The 15,035-nt window shown below is 47.6% G+C and overlaps 2 protein-coding genes across 2 annotated transcripts in view; both read right to left on the bottom strand.

Annotated features, from left to right (window-relative positions):
* ANAPC2 (anaphase promoting complex subunit 2) overlaps positions 1-1,236 on the bottom strand; it is a 13,325-nt gene extending 12,089 nt beyond the window's left edge. Inside the window, exon 1 of the mRNA XM_035891879.1 lies at positions 1,231-1,236. Within this exon, the coding sequence (XP_035747772.1) occupies positions 1,231-1,236 (6 nt within the window). The remainder of the gene's footprint in view (positions 1-1,230) is intronic.
* Positions 1,237-1,795: 559 nt separating this feature from the next.
* Positions 1,796-15,035, bottom strand: part of TPRN (taperin) — a gene marked incomplete at its 5' end in the record, with an annotated part of 18,842 nt that continues 5,602 nt past the window's right edge. Inside the window, 3 exons of the mRNA XM_035891878.1 lie at positions 1,796-4,798; positions 5,187-5,317; positions 5,584-5,767. Coding sequence (XP_035747771.1) covers positions 4,736-4,798; positions 5,187-5,317; positions 5,584-5,767 — 378 coding nt within the window. The remainder of the gene's footprint in view (positions 4,799-5,186; positions 5,318-5,583; positions 5,768-15,035) is intronic.

Genomic DNA, 15,035 nt, shown 5'->3' with positions numbered 1-15,035 from the left:
CTCGGTGCTGTCTGAGCGCGGGGAGGCGAAGCCCGGGGGAGGCACAGGCATCCCCCGCCGCCCAGGCCCTCGCACGGCTCCCCGGGGCTCGGCGCGCGGCGAGCTCAACCGAGCGCCTCTCGAGGGAGGGAAAGTGGAGGTTACGTTAAAGCACGTTGTCAGAATACATCAAGATGGGCCTTGGAATGGGCCCCTAAAAAAAGACCTCACAAACCATCGTTTGGGGGGGCAAGGAGAAAACCAGAGACATTGACCCAGAAGGCCATGAATTCATGCTGGTAACAAGAAGCCAGGATGCTAGAGCTGTTAGCTTACTAGGTGCTCTTTTTGCCCAACTTTTCATGTAACTTCTTCCATCTTTGATGGAATAACAGCATTTTAAAAAGTAGAAGTGTTGGACCACTAATGGGGTGGGAAGGAGGGGAACAGCACGAGTTACTGTTATTTCAGTTGCCGGGATGGCTCCATCTCTTCTCCTGCCCTACATTTTTAAACTCCGCCAGGCAGGGGCTGCTTCATCCTGCGCATAGGATAACGGCTGAACTCACTTTGAATTAAGCACTGACCAGCTTTTAAAAAAAAAAATAAAATGAAAGGATCTTTCCAGCTAGCTTTCAGATAAGCAATGATCTTCCCTCTGTGGGGGAAGCTGTTTCAGTTCAAGAGCATCCCTTCCCCATTAGCTGCCACCTACATTCACCTTTTCCCATGCATCTCTTTTTAATGTGGTCACTACTCTGCATCAGATCCTCTTCATCTCCCCAATGCAGTGCTTTCCAGTGACAACTATTTTTCAGATGAGGCTGGAGCTGTTTTCTCAGCCTACTTCAAGACTTGATGGTTTGGGGGTGAAGAGGGGAACTTGCATAAAAAAATAACAGCTTAGAAATTGTGGTGTAAAGCTACATGAACAAACAGCACGCTTTAAAAGAAACCTTCCCTGAGATACAAGTCACACCCCCCCAGCCTACAAATGAATTCACGTTTATTGAAATGAAGACAGTCACAGCAAGTAAAAGCAGAGGTAGGTAGGAGAGGAAATGCAGACGTCCTGTGAACAGAAACCAGTAACCAAGTTCCTTTCCTGTGGATATACATCTCTTGTCTGTAATCACACTCCTTGCCTTCCCCCAGCCCGCGACAGTCGCAGGACTCCACCTTCTTCCATGGACAAGACAGCAAGACCCCACCAACATGTTCTACTGGTGTCTCATCCTGTGGGACACTTACCTTCATCTCTCCTCTGACCACTTAGTGATTTCCACAGGTTCACAGGAACATAAATGATCTTTGGGAGTACAACCCTACTATCGCATTTTATTATAGTTGTCCACAGTGTTAAGACTTTAAAATGGTGAGATGGACAGGCAGCAAGATCTAAACCTGCTGTAGCCATGCTTCCTAGTGCAGAGCAAGGGGGAGTGCTAGATTATATACAACATAAGCTAAAACAAGAAGAAAATTAATAAAAGGAAAGATTTAGTCTGACTTAAGGTCATTGTAGAGTTGAGTCTTTTAAGCAAGAAACCTGAAGTAGGCAGTTCTAACAGTGGAAGACAGCTGAAACAGTCAGCTGAGCACAGTGTAATACTGATCTAAAAAGCCCAGGTATCAACATCTCCCTTAATAACAAACTAAAGTTCAGCCCCCAGCCTACTTCAGGAAGTTCTCTACCTTGTGCTCCAAGACAGATAAATTGCTTAAGGTGTTTTGTATTCCTCCATAGATATCCCCACAGTGTATCTCACTATAAGTCACCAAGAATTAGAGTGTAAGGCTGGAGAATCCCTCTTGGTGCAAGGTAGATCAGCTGAATTTGAAGGGAACTCATAAGAGAAACAGTTTATGTAAAAATAAGCTATTTTTATTTCTTTCTTTCCCAGATTCTGGAGAGTTCTCAGATGTTGCTAGATGTCCTGAAGGGAGAAATCGAGAATGCTAGTAAAGCCAGTGAGCCACAAAGCACTTCAAAAGAAAAAGAAACACATGGACAAAAGCATTCCTAAACTGGCTTTTCAACCTGGAAAGTCCTGTTGGTCTGGGACAGCTGCTGTTCTGGTACAAGGATGCCACATTTAATAAAAGTCTTTGTTTTGCAGAAGTGAAGTAAATTTTCCTTTGAGATGCACTTTGGTATTAGCTAGAGATATACTGAAAGTTAATCCTCCAATGCTAGAGATCAGGGTAGGCCTCTAAAAAAAAAAAAACCCACACCTTTATTTTGAGCACAGTGATACTGAACAGATCCACAGAGGTGACTCCCCAGCTAATGCTTTTGCCCTCAAAACAGCATTCACCTCGCTTTTTGCCAAGAACAAGCTAAGAGTTCACCTGGTACAGACAGGGCTTAGCGTACAAAGCTGGGAAGCATAAAGGTAGCACTCAGTGAGGTGCAAATTACAGCTACAAGGTAGAGCAGGCAAAGCGGAAGGAAAATTCAGCAGCGCCCCAGGGTATCCCATGCTCCTGTTGAGAGGCACGTTCCGCTCTCACGCCTCCACTGAGCCTGTCCTAGCCAGAGAAGTAATCACAGGGCTGATTCACTGAGAAGAGCAGGCAGTGTACAGAGCAGCGTTTCACTTGGCTGAAGACAGTGGAACAAGCTGTAGGATGTTCTTGGCTTTAGTATTCCTCATTGATCCACAGCAGAACAAAGTCAGCACCTAGCTCAGATGCCTTGTCCCTAACTTGAGTTGCAAGCAGCTTTTGCTTCACCACCTGCATTTTTTTTAAGTTAAAAATTGAGAGACACAGAGCTGCCTTAAACTGGCCTGAGCTTTTCCACAGTGCAAGATGCTCACTGGGGCCTTTTCTGCTAGAAAAGCTGTGCATAACCTTTTCTTCAAACATGATCTCTGACCTCCTTTGGCTGCGGGCACTGCTCAGTGTTTAACTCCACAAATCTGGTAACTTACTTGTCCCTTAAGTCTAGCAGTCACTAGCAGTCCTGCATTTTTCCTCATTCTGCCCCAGTCTCAGCACCTTGTCCTGAAGTACTTCATTAACGGGAGAAGCCTCAGCACATGGGATTCACGGCTCTTTCCATGGTTCTTGTGTCATGTCATCCTTGCCAGCCACATTCTGCTCCTGGGAGGTCACACGGTGAGCAGATCTTGAGTTAGCTTGAAAAGGACAAGCCTTACAAGTGCAGGGAAGTGTGAAGTGTTCCTTTGTGGCCCCTGCAGCCAACAGTTAATGAACTGCTGAGGTTTTGGGGGGATTTTTTTTTTTTTTTGCATTATCTTTCCAGAAATATTTAGGCACCCAGGGCACAAGAGAACAGCTAGCAGTAGGCATGTCCTAACATTTCATTTAGTCCTGACTGTTTTTCAGCAGAACCACCTTCCTCCTGCTGCTACAATATACACCAAACCAGGTGCAAGGTATGGAGAGCATTTTCAGTTCATAGACCAGTGTCAGCTTGACTACACGTTCATCATCTATATGTAAGAGACAAAGCAATAAAAGTATCAAATTTAATCAAAGATACCAGCCTGTTCCTTTGGGTAGAGCCATGTGCTGGGGTACCACTTGCTTCATGAAGCCCAAAGAGGCCATATCTATTCCAACCGCATCTCTTTTAATCCCAGAAGTACAAATCACATTAGCAGCAGTGTTTCGTCTTTTTCAGAGTGCAATTTTGACCCTGAGTTTACAGTAGTAGAAAACTTAAATGGAAGAGTCTAGCCGATTCTTTTGCATATTGGCTGCATTAAACAATTACAATAGAACTATAAAAATCCTAGAAAAAAACAAACATATTCCATGTTCAAGTTCTGCAGAATAAAGGAGTGAAATGGCCCTCCTGCACTTGGCTGTAGAGGAGCAGAGCAAGCACGGCAAGAAGGAAGCCTCCCCGCCAGCTGAGACAGATAAATCTTGGGCCTGGCCCCGTTAGATGCTGGAACAAAGCAACAAGGGGAACTGGCAAACTGAAGCACAATCAGCTGTTATTAGAGGCTGGATGCCAGCGCTCGGCACGGACAGATCAAAGCGATGACAAATGTTTGGGAATCTTCAACAGGCTCAAGCCAGTCTGGACACTTCTTTACAGATCAGTGCAAAAATGCCACCTAAAGCTAAAGGCATTTATTCCCCCTCCCAACCCTCACACTTCTTCGGCTTCCTTCACAAGAACATAACTGGCACATCAATTCCATGATGGTTCAGAGAAACTACACCCAGAAACATGCTGAGAACAAACCATGAACCTTCAATGGTTTTCCAAACTGACACCCAATCTAGTTGTCAAATCACAACCACTTCTGTGAATCCAACTAAACTGCCCAGATACTCCCAATGCTTCAACTCCAGAACTGTTCTTCACTGGGGCCTCTGATGGGAGAAGCATTACAAAAGCCATCCAGACCCTGTACAGCGCCTGGATGGGCAGACTTGGATAAGCACTGAGAGAATCTACATCCACCCTGGGATTACAGATCTGTTCTTAAGAAGCTTGCCTAATGGGCAGCTGATCTTGAACAAGGAATATGCAAGGCCACAGGTAGAATAAATCATACACCTTAAAAGTAGTAATTAGGTCCCAGAACCCAGTGCAAATATTCTCCAAAGATGCCCAATAGCATCTAGTCCACTCTTGGCATCAGGATCCAATGAAAATGGTGGTGAGGGAGGGACCCAGAAGCTTATTTCCGTGGTGCTTGCATGGACATTTGGAAGGTGCACTGACACGTTTTGTCCAGCAGCCGCTGCTGCAGGCTAGAAGATGAAGCGATCAAAAATATAGAGCAGGCTCGCTGCTGAAATCTGAGAGTCCACCCTTCTCTGCCGGGGTGAGCTGGGGAGAAAGCAGAGTTGACATGGACATGTCATCAGATCCAAAGCAAATGAGTACCCACACCTTTGGACGGTGAAGGCGACACTGGCACCTTGCCCGGGGCTAATAAGCACATTTAATTCCCCGCTCCAAACGTGGCCTGGAGTAAGAAGTGTGCCAGCTGCCTTAAGTCTACTTGGCACACACTGGGAGAGGCAGGTCTGCTTAGTGGCAGTGGGACCCTGTGTTGATCCCTTTGTGAGCGGTGGCACACCTTCCCAGGCAGCAAACACACACACAGGTGTTCAGTGGAAGGCACGTCCTGTCCCGTTCACCGTCCAGACCAATGTAAGCACCGGGATAAGAGCAGAGCAGGACAAAGCCAAGACCTGCTTATTTAAAGTCTCACCATGACTTGGTTCCCATGGGAATCAGCTTCCTTTGGGAGGGGTCCCTCTGTGGCAGGCATCTCCTCATATTTCTGCTCCTGCCACTCGCTGAACTTCACGGAGTGCTTTGGGGTGTAGCTGGATAAATCTGCTGGAAGGACAAAGCTGACATGAATACTTCTCGCTGTTCCAAAGGGAAGTGGGATCAGGATCCTGGCAGGGACAGCATGGAAGCTGCCCATCTGCAGTTACCTGTCCCAGTTCAAGCCCTGTCCCCACCAAGGCCCAGTTTTGCTGTCAGAAGTCACCTCCATTAGCATTTCCACCTGTGTGGAGCCCCATGAGGGTCTGTAGGAGATGTGGACAGTGACAGACAGCACCAGTAACCCCACAGTGCCAACACAGTGCCTTGCTCACCAGAGTTAGGTGCATTGGGATGCAAAGTGCTATTTGGGCGCGGAACATAAAAGGTGCAAGACTTGTCCTCCTCTGTTTCAGAAGCATGTTCTTCCTCTTCCTCCTCCTCTTCTTCTGCCAGTGAGCTCTCTGACGGGTACTCAAACATAGTCTGCAAACTTGTCTCATTGAAGGAGATCTTCATCTAGACAACAGCAAAGGAGAATTATTAGAAAGCAGCACAAGAAGCCATCGATTGTAACATTTGCTCCAGCAAAGACCACCTCCCACCCCAGGGCTTCACCTCAATTTAAAAGGAGCGATTGCGTATCCCCCCACCTTTCCCCCTGAGCCTTGCCAAATCTCTTACTGCACTGAGAGAAGAAACCATAAAGGCAGATAGCCAAATAGATAGATGGAGTCAGGAGGCTGAGAGGTCGAGAGTACCTCAGGCTTTTTGCTGCAGCACATGCTTTGCCATCATCTAACACTGATGCCCGGCAGGCAGGAGGAGCTGCCAGAGCGTCCCTCAGGAGGGATCAGTGTTGCCAAGGACGATAGGAAAGCATGCACATGTTGGAAAGGTGACATCGCTAATGCCAGCCAAGTTATTTGTGTACCCATGCTCTAGACAGTAGAAACTTCAGTGATCAGGACTACATTTTTGGGAGGACATCCTGGCAAAAAGCTATTTAAGCTAGATAAAAAAAACAAACAAACCAGGGTTTCATACCAAAAGTGAGAAGATGGAAGCAGCTAAAGAAGAGATGGTAACAGGTTGTAGTAGAGAGGGAAAATACTGGACAAGTGGGAGGTACTTAAAGGTTCTGCTTCAAAACCAGTTTTATCTAGTATTCTCACTAGTGACCTTCGCACAGTAACTGTGAGGCTGAGCACAAAGATGACTCCAACATGGGAGTTCATCAAGGAAAAAACAGAATTTCATGGGTCATTCAGAAAACTGGAGGGCAAGAACACTAGAAATGGGACAATATTTAAGATCAACCCTTGCTCTAAGAGAAGTTCATCACCTATGAATAACTTAAAAAGAAAATTTTGGATTGGCTACAGGACTGTAATCATCATTAGGATACTGCTTAAATAAACCGTGAATAAAGCAGGGCATTTCCACTGGAAATCATAGAATCATATGAGGGACTGAGAATCATAGGGACTGCCTGGTTCCATCCCACCTGTAACACCCTGCAGGTAGGGGAAGGCAGCATGGGGGGTCCCCCTTTCTCTCCTCCAGGCTGAATAAACCAGCTCCCTCAGCTTCTCCCATCTCTTCCAGCCCCAGGAGCACTTTAGCCTCCCCTGGACTTGCTCCAGTTTCTGCATCTCTCCTGTAGTGGGACACCCAGACACAGTAACTCCAAATGTCCTCTTCCAAGTTGAATGGAAAAGCTATGGGAAAGGGTTGTTGCCCTGCAGCCTTAACGTGTCCTAATCACTATCTACCATTCTGCTTACAAGATCTGGTTACAAGTCACCTCAACAGGCGGAGAGGAGACTCAGCCTGTTCCCACTGGCAAAAATGAAGGTTGAGAAAAAGCATTAACAGCTCTTTTTAAGTACACAAAGAAAATAAACACGGAAGAGCAGAGAAGAACTGCTGATGCCAGCGTACAACAGACAAACAAGGAGGATAAGCTTGCCAGGAATAAATTTACGCCAAAAGTATCCAGCCAACGCAGATCAAGGTTCAGGACCAGCTGCCTAGGAGGGCGTTGTGATCCCTTTACTTCTATCTACATTTAAAATGAAGCTAAGAGGATTATGAACAGAATTAAAAGGACGTGGTTGCTTGTGACAGGCGGTAGGAGCTGGATGGTTCAGAAGACCTCTCCCGAATAATGACTGTCAAGAAGAAAGTGCAGCACATTTGCCCCATGTGCTTTATTTGCAGTTTTCCTCCTATACAAAATACACCACAGCCTGAGAAACAGCACGTGGCCCCAAGCAGCAGCAAGCAAGCACGCACTGCATGTGCTGCCCAGATGCAAGGTATTTCTTGCAACAGCAGCCATCTCTCTGCATCTCCTGTGCACGGAGCACCGGTGCCATGCTGCTGCTGCTGCCGCCAGCAAGCCCCGCCAAAGCTGAACCTGCAACCACACAGGGGGACAGGGCCTGCAAACCGGCAGTGAGCGGGAGCCAGCCTGCGACAGCGTTATCCTGCGTGGCCCACAGACAGACACGTTGCAGCTCTGTGGGTGATAAGGGTTTTCAAGGCAAGACAGCAATCACTTCACTGCTGCTTTTCAGAAAAGCAACTAGGGAAGCTCGAATGAAATCCAGGTAATGGAGTGAGTACCTAATACCTCCTCCACACTGCAAATACGCCCGATGGAGCTGCGTGCTACTCTGCCCGAGTCTGGGTTTGTAATTTGGACACAGGCTGGTTCTTTTCCCCACTCTCCCAGGAGAAGGATGGAAATAACAGAGAGGGCAACCAGTTGCCTTTCCCCATTCCCTGCCCCAGCCCTGGCCACAGCTGCTCTGACCTTCCCCAGATGACACATGGGGAGGGGAATGATTGTATTTCAGAAAAAAGGGGTTGGAATAAAATGACCTTGAAGATCAGAGCATCCCAGTTGCTGTTCCCAGAATTTCTCACCCCCGCTGCTGACCTAGATGCTCCCTGATCCAAACCAGGCAGCGGAGAGGGCAGGGACAGCTCACAATGTGGTGTCTGTACTGCGGGGACGAGCCACGCTGCCAGGCACGAAGGCCACGAGGGTTGAGGTGCCATGGGCTCCTGGAAGCTCAGAAGCTATCCCAGAACCAGACAGTGCATGCTTACCAGTGCAAGCAACTGTGTTGAAAGGCAAGAAGTACTTGGCTAAACATGGAAAATAAAGGGGACAGATGTGCCTTGTTTTTAGAATTTAAGCTTGGGAGATGGAACTGTTTTTCTGGTTTTCTGTTAACGGGAGGAATTCTCTAAGAAAAATGACTGCATGTAGTACAAGAGAAGAAAACAGCTTCAACCAGGGAGTAAAGACAAAGAGTAGAAAGCAGCAGAAATGACCAGGACACAGCCCCCAGCACAGAGCCCAGAGGCAGCATGCCAACAGCGCAGCCTAAGCTCAGCCTAAGCCTTGAACTAAAGCAGCTCCCACTTGCCCACAGCCAACTGGACTTGGGCCATGCTCGCTCCCTGGAGCTGGGCTGGGTGTCCTGCAGAACGCTCTGCCACCAGGGTTTCATGGATACCTGAAGCAGAGAGGCCACAATGCTGTAGGAGGCAATCTTGAAGCTATTCAAAAAGAGCAATCATTAACCACAGCAGTGCCAGCACCACTCACCCAGGGCCCCAGCCTGGGGAGAGCTCGTAGCAAGATAATTTGCTGCTTCAGCAAGACCTCTGTTGGGCCAGCACAGCCCATGCGAAGGCTGACACCAGGCAGTCCTGCCTGGCATGAGTGCACCCTAGCACAAGATCCCCCCCAAAAAAACATGTTGGCTTGCTCTACGGTAGCATCCCACCCCCCTGCACCCAGCATGCTGCTACCTTGGAGCAGGAAGAGCCCTATGGCCTCTCTGCAATAAAGCACTGGGACACACCCAGGCAAAGCAAACACCGGAGGAACAAGCAGGCACTGGCACAGGGTTGGACTCTGGCAAACAGGCTCTGCAGACACCCCCAGGGCAGTCAGTCAACCCTGCCCATGCAGAGCGGGAGCCCCGAAAGCAGCCCCAAAACTCAAAGCAATAAACCTGCCGTGGCATGGCCTGAGTTCCCCCAGGGGTTCCCCTCCCCAGGCACGAGGCGGTTTCAGGGGAAGCACAAAGCAGCTCTGCTTCATCCAGCGGAAGGAGGGCAACTTACTCAGGCAAAATTAGGGATACATGGGATACAGCTGCCTTAAGAAACCCTCTGAGCAGTTAATAAGCACTGTGCATAGGGAATACAGGCATGTTCAGTTCCAGGAACCATCTAAAAAGAAAAATCAAGAGCCTAGTAATGGCACAAACAATAGGTTTGCACAGTCAGCAGCCCCTTGCCAGACCATATGAGACCATATGGACTTCTATGGAAACACAAAAGGCGACAGGGGTTGTTTTCTTTCCCCCGCTCCTGCCTCAGCAGCAGCTGCCAGCTGTGGGATGGAAGAATTTTGCACCCTTCAGCTGCAGACATTTGCAGGGATTTGTCGCTATTTACTCAGCTGAATGCTTCACCCAGAGCTGTGTCACAAAACCAGGGTCTGACCCAAACCCATGTATCTACATATTAATACTCTGCCCAGCCATCAGACACACACTAAGAATAAGGCAGGCTTTCAGGGAATATTGTGCTGTTCAGCCACCAGATTCTTGTTGCCATAGCAAAAGTCATTCATTTATTTGCTTGGATTTGAACAGTAATGAGTAATAGAGTATCCAGGAAAGAGAAGCCAGGGTAAACATTGCCCAGCAAGCGTAAATCTTAAGTAGTCATGCAGGGCTCACTTAGAAAAGGAAAAAAAAAAAAAAAAAGAGTTAACCTTGTTTCAGGGGATTCAGGCTGTTAGGACCCAGTCTACACGCAGACCAACAACAAATGAGCCCCCATGTACAGAGACATATTAGAAATAAAAATAACCAGTTTACAGGAACCAACCTGTGACATGAACAGTGAAAGTCAGCAGGCACCTCGCCTCCAAAAGCTGAGATGGGAAAGGCTGCAAGACTCCACAGTTAATGAAAGAGCAAACAGCCGATGGCTTCTCACAAACCAGGGACATCTCTGTAAGTCTCAGGAGCAAATCATGGGGTAAATCTGCACCCCCAACTCCAGAAGCAATCTCTTTAGTGTGGCTTTTCTCTTCTCCACCCATTACTACATTTGCTTCTTGGCAGATGTGGCAAGACCAAAGTGGTAACGTTAGGGTGTTTTACACCTTTTAAACAGGAACCTCTTTGGCAATCCAAATCCTCACCTTATAATAGTAAGGGGAAAAAAAATTGTAAGGGAAAAAAAAATGGCTAACATCACACCATGCCTCCAGCTTATCCAACCCCGCCGTGCTGCTGCTGCAGGCTAGATAAGAGGGCAGTGGCTGCTGTGTGGCGGCAAGAGGGACATAACCATTTTTCAGCAACATGGTCATGCTACCCAAGTACTTCACAAGATCCGAACAGCTGAGTAGCACCAGGGATCAAGATTTGCTCTTTTCAGGTACTAAATTTCCTCTAATCATCCTCTCTCCCCAAGCAACATAGTCCTGAAGTGACAAAATTAGTGACTGCGCTGACTCCCTAGGAGTGCATGGGCTGCTGGGTGTGATTTAAAGCAACTTTTCACACCTGGTCAATCATGCCTCCTCCTTTCTCAGCAACAGCAGCCAGTGGGTTTCAGGTGATATCCACAGGAAGGGCGGACAATTCAGCATGAATACAAAAGAGCGAGTGATTGATACCCCTAAGAAAACAAGCATGAACAAACCCAGTGTTTTGAAGAACCTTGTGCTTCTGTGAAGTCTTACATTGAGCTTTGCTACATTTGCTGCTGCACTGGTTGTCTAAAGGTTTGGTCAATGAGACAAAAGCACAAGACATCACACCAGGCACCTGAAAACATGCATCAGGAAGCCTGTTGATATAGAGCATCCACAGAGGTTAGCAAGAAACATACCCCCAAGCTGGGCAGGAAAGCTCCCCAAGCACCAAAACCCACTTGGTGGTTGGTGGTGGCTCTGCCCAGTGGAGCTCAGGATCCGTGTGAAGAGGAGGGTCGCAACAGAGAACAACCTCCCAGCTCCAGCTGCCATGGGGCAAAAGGGAAGGTCCCTGCACAGACAAGTAACTGCTTGTGAGACTGGAAATAGAGGGTAGAAGCAGGTATTTTATGGTGGACAAAGATCCCCAAAGGGTGCACCCTGGTCCTTCCGTCTGACACAGTCTGACCATTCTCACAGATCAGCAGATTCAGTAAAAGGAGGTGGAGCAGCAGTTCATAAACCACGTACCTCTGCAGGGACCTTCATTATTTTATTACAACCTGCACTCAATGATCTGGACAACTCCCATGTGATGTAGTTTTCCCTCCAAAACTTTCAGATAAAGGATTTTGGGGAAAATGAGCCATTTCATATGAGTTAGCAATGAGCTCATCTACATGCCTGTACTTGTCCTGAGAACATAATCATGCGTCAGCCCAAACTTGGATAACTCCAGGCTCAATGTCTATGTGTGGCGGCCTAGAATAGTACCCTGGGGGCTGCAGTAGCATTAGCATATTCCCAAGGCATTTGCTATAATTTGGGAGAAGATCAGGAGCTCTTTGTACCCCTAAAGCCTTTGCTTGACACAGGAAGAAAGGGTTTTTTCCTGGCAGGTACCCCTAGGAATGGAGGGGACTTGAGGCTTGGTTCTTGTATCAGATTAACCCTGAACTGCTATGGCTCAAGCAGCCTAAGTATGCCCAGAAAACTGCAGATGGCACTTCAGAGATGTACTTTTCTGTCATTCTGTACAAAAAGAAGAGTCTGGGGGAACAGGAGTTGGCTGCTCCACCATAGGCTCACTCGATCATGCTTTTCCAAGAAGCATTTCCTAAGAGTAACATGAGTTTTGCACAACTATTAATTGCATCATGGACTTACTGAGTAGAGCTAGCAGCACTGAAGATTTACAGCAGTTGCTTGTCAGGGAAGCACTGTGCTGCTGGCAAAAGAGAGTTTGCCTCCAGGATCACATCCTAGCTCCCAAGCCACAAGGCAAAATGAGAAAGTCTCCATTTACAAGGCAACCCACAAAGCCAGCTCTGTGTAATCAATATGCTGAAGCACATGGTAGATAGAAGCAATGCATGGAGAGTCGAAATATTAAACTCCTTGTACAAGACATGGGGAAGTTTCAAATTCCTGATGAGAAGTAACAGGGTAGGGACAGTCACAGAGAGCACAGCAGGGCAGGGAGCTTTGTTAACTCTTCCCTTGACCTGTTGTCGAACAAGAAGAGATTCCAGTGCCCAACCAACCACCGGGCAGTTGGAGACGTGGTACAAAGCAGCTATTCACCCAAGGATCCCTTCACTCCCTCGCACATCTGCAGACAGAGGAGCCAGTCCATGTTTAACAAGCAATTCAACTATTACTTACTCGGCCCATAAGAACCAGACAAATCTCCCTACATAGATGAAACAAATCTCATCTGAACACACAAAGAGAGCAGGCATAACCAAGATACAATTAGTGTCAAGACTTGGTATCTTCAAAGCAATGCACAGAACTCCCAAACAGCAGAGGATTCTGCTTTACAGGCAACTCTGAGCATACAATTTGTGGCTACAACACGATGCAGTGCTGGGAGATGCCACCCACAAACACTTCCATGCAACCGAGGCTGACCAGAGCAGTCCAAACAAATACTTCAGTTTGGTGCAAGTGAACAGTCTCCAGCTGGAATGGGAGAGATGGAGCAGCTTTTCCTGGGAAATATGGGGAGGTTGGGAATAGAACTACTTCCCACCCTGGCAAGGAGCTCATTCTAGACTTCAGGACCAAAAAGCTTCATTCAGTGATGGGAACAGTATTAGCTGCACGACAAAGTTCATGTCTCTCTTGCCCTTTTTCTGTACTGCTGATATGCAAAAGGTACTTCCTCCAAGAGAAGTGACTCAGTGCAGCAAGTTCACCACGGGGCTTACGGATATGCCCTCAGACCTGCATTTTCACTAGCTGCAAGCTGTACCATTTCCCTAAGCACGCGAGTGTTCTGCTCTCATAATGTCCGAGGTATTTTCTCCAGCTTGCCTATAGTCCTTCAAATGCCTGCAAAACAGCATCTCCATCCTGCCAAGTTCCCAAGATTGCCTGAAGGGCACTTCTCAGCAAACATCAGCACCAAGTCCCTTCGGTCCAGATTTTTCCAGGATGTTTGTGAGGTTTCTCTGTGCGAGACAGACACTGCACATGACTCTTCCTACACAAACTATCCGAACAGTGATACCGTTACAGCTTCGTGGCATACCCATGTTCCACTGCAGTCACTAGGAAGAGTCTGGGTTTATAAATAGATTTTAAATTGCCCAGGTTTTACTCGGGGCGGTGGGGGCGAGTGAGCAGAACCTCAGAGGTGAAGGAGATGCTGCTGCAGCAGCTCTTACCGAGATTTCCTTTACTGCCACTGAACCTGGTGGCTGAACATTTGAATTTTTCCTACTGTTTCCCACATACAAGGCAGACAAGCAGGGCTTCTGCCCTAGCCTGCCTGACTCTGCACTTCCTCAGCCCATCTCAGGAACAGCAGGACCACGCACTAAAAAAGCAGAGAAGAGAGGAAAACCCAAACCCAAGATAAGCTGAATACTTGAGATGGAGGGAAAAGATAAACCATCTCCAGTCTGGTCCACAGATTAAGATAGCATTAACCGTAATCTGCACGATCAGAATTCAGAGCACAAAGCGCTCCAAATCTCCTCTGAAGCTCTGGGGCAGGCTGAGCCCTGGGCACATCCTAACCAGCTTCAAAGGCAGGCTTGTCTCTTATTTGCATAAGAGTTTCTATTTTAGCTCTTCTGTCCCATTCCCCGTGCTGCCAACAGCAGCAGGTGAGCAGGGGACAGGAGGAAGAGAACCAGGAGGAATTTGGGAGCAGCTCAGACCGCTGTGACACAAGGTGAAGCATGGGAGTGGCGAGGCCACGGAGAATCTCAGTTGCAGAAAATTTCCCACTACGGAGATGAGATAAATAAGACCCATCTGCTCTGCCAGATAAAGTACCAGCACTTCAAGGAGTTGGCAGGCAGCAGGGAAACAAAACAACAACCTACCTCCCCACCAATAGCCTTGGGTGCAGCTTGTGAGGTGGTTTAAAAACTATAACCACAACAAGATCCTGATATTTAGGATCTTCAGCCATCAACATCACAGGCCAAAAATCAGCAGAATTAGAAAAGGGCAGGGAAGTAGCACTGTCTGGGTGAAACAGCCTGCTCACATCTGACAGCTACTGGAAACTCCCTCCCAGGGAGGGACCACGCCTGATCATCCAAGGCTTGTATTTTCTGAGCCGGCCTTGTCACTGCTGACCTCATCTATCAAAAATTTAATACATCCATCTCAGATAGATACTATGGCCCCTCCTTAAAAGGCGGGGGATGTATTTGCCCCAGCAGAGCACAGAGACAGAGAACAGGAACATGCAGCTCTCCGAGAGCTAAATAACACAAATCTTTGTCCTGACCCCTCCAAAATACAGCAACAGGGGACTCTAATTTTTGCAGAGAGATTTTTGGTTCTACCACCAGGTTAATTTACTTGTGTTATGGCTAATTTATTTGTGTTATACATTGCAAAAAAAATCCTTCAGGCAGTCACTGGTATTTAGATTCCACACTGTGCAGACTTGCTCCAAACAGGTCTGGGCAATAGTTGGAAGTGTTCATCCCTGCCAACATCTCAGGCCTCCACCTGGTTCTCACAGCAGACCATCTCCAGCAGAACTGAACAGATGGAAAACTACGGAGCAAGAAGTTCAGC

This window comes from Egretta garzetta, unplaced genomic scaffold, assembly GCF_000687185.1.
Source record: "Egretta garzetta isolate BGI_Z169 unplaced genomic scaffold, ASM68718v1 scaffold143, whole genome shotgun sequence".
In the NCBI taxonomy this organism is placed as follows: domain Eukaryota; kingdom Metazoa; phylum Chordata; class Aves; order Pelecaniformes; family Ardeidae; genus Egretta; species Egretta garzetta.
This window is presented reverse-complemented; position numbering and strand designations above follow the sequence as displayed.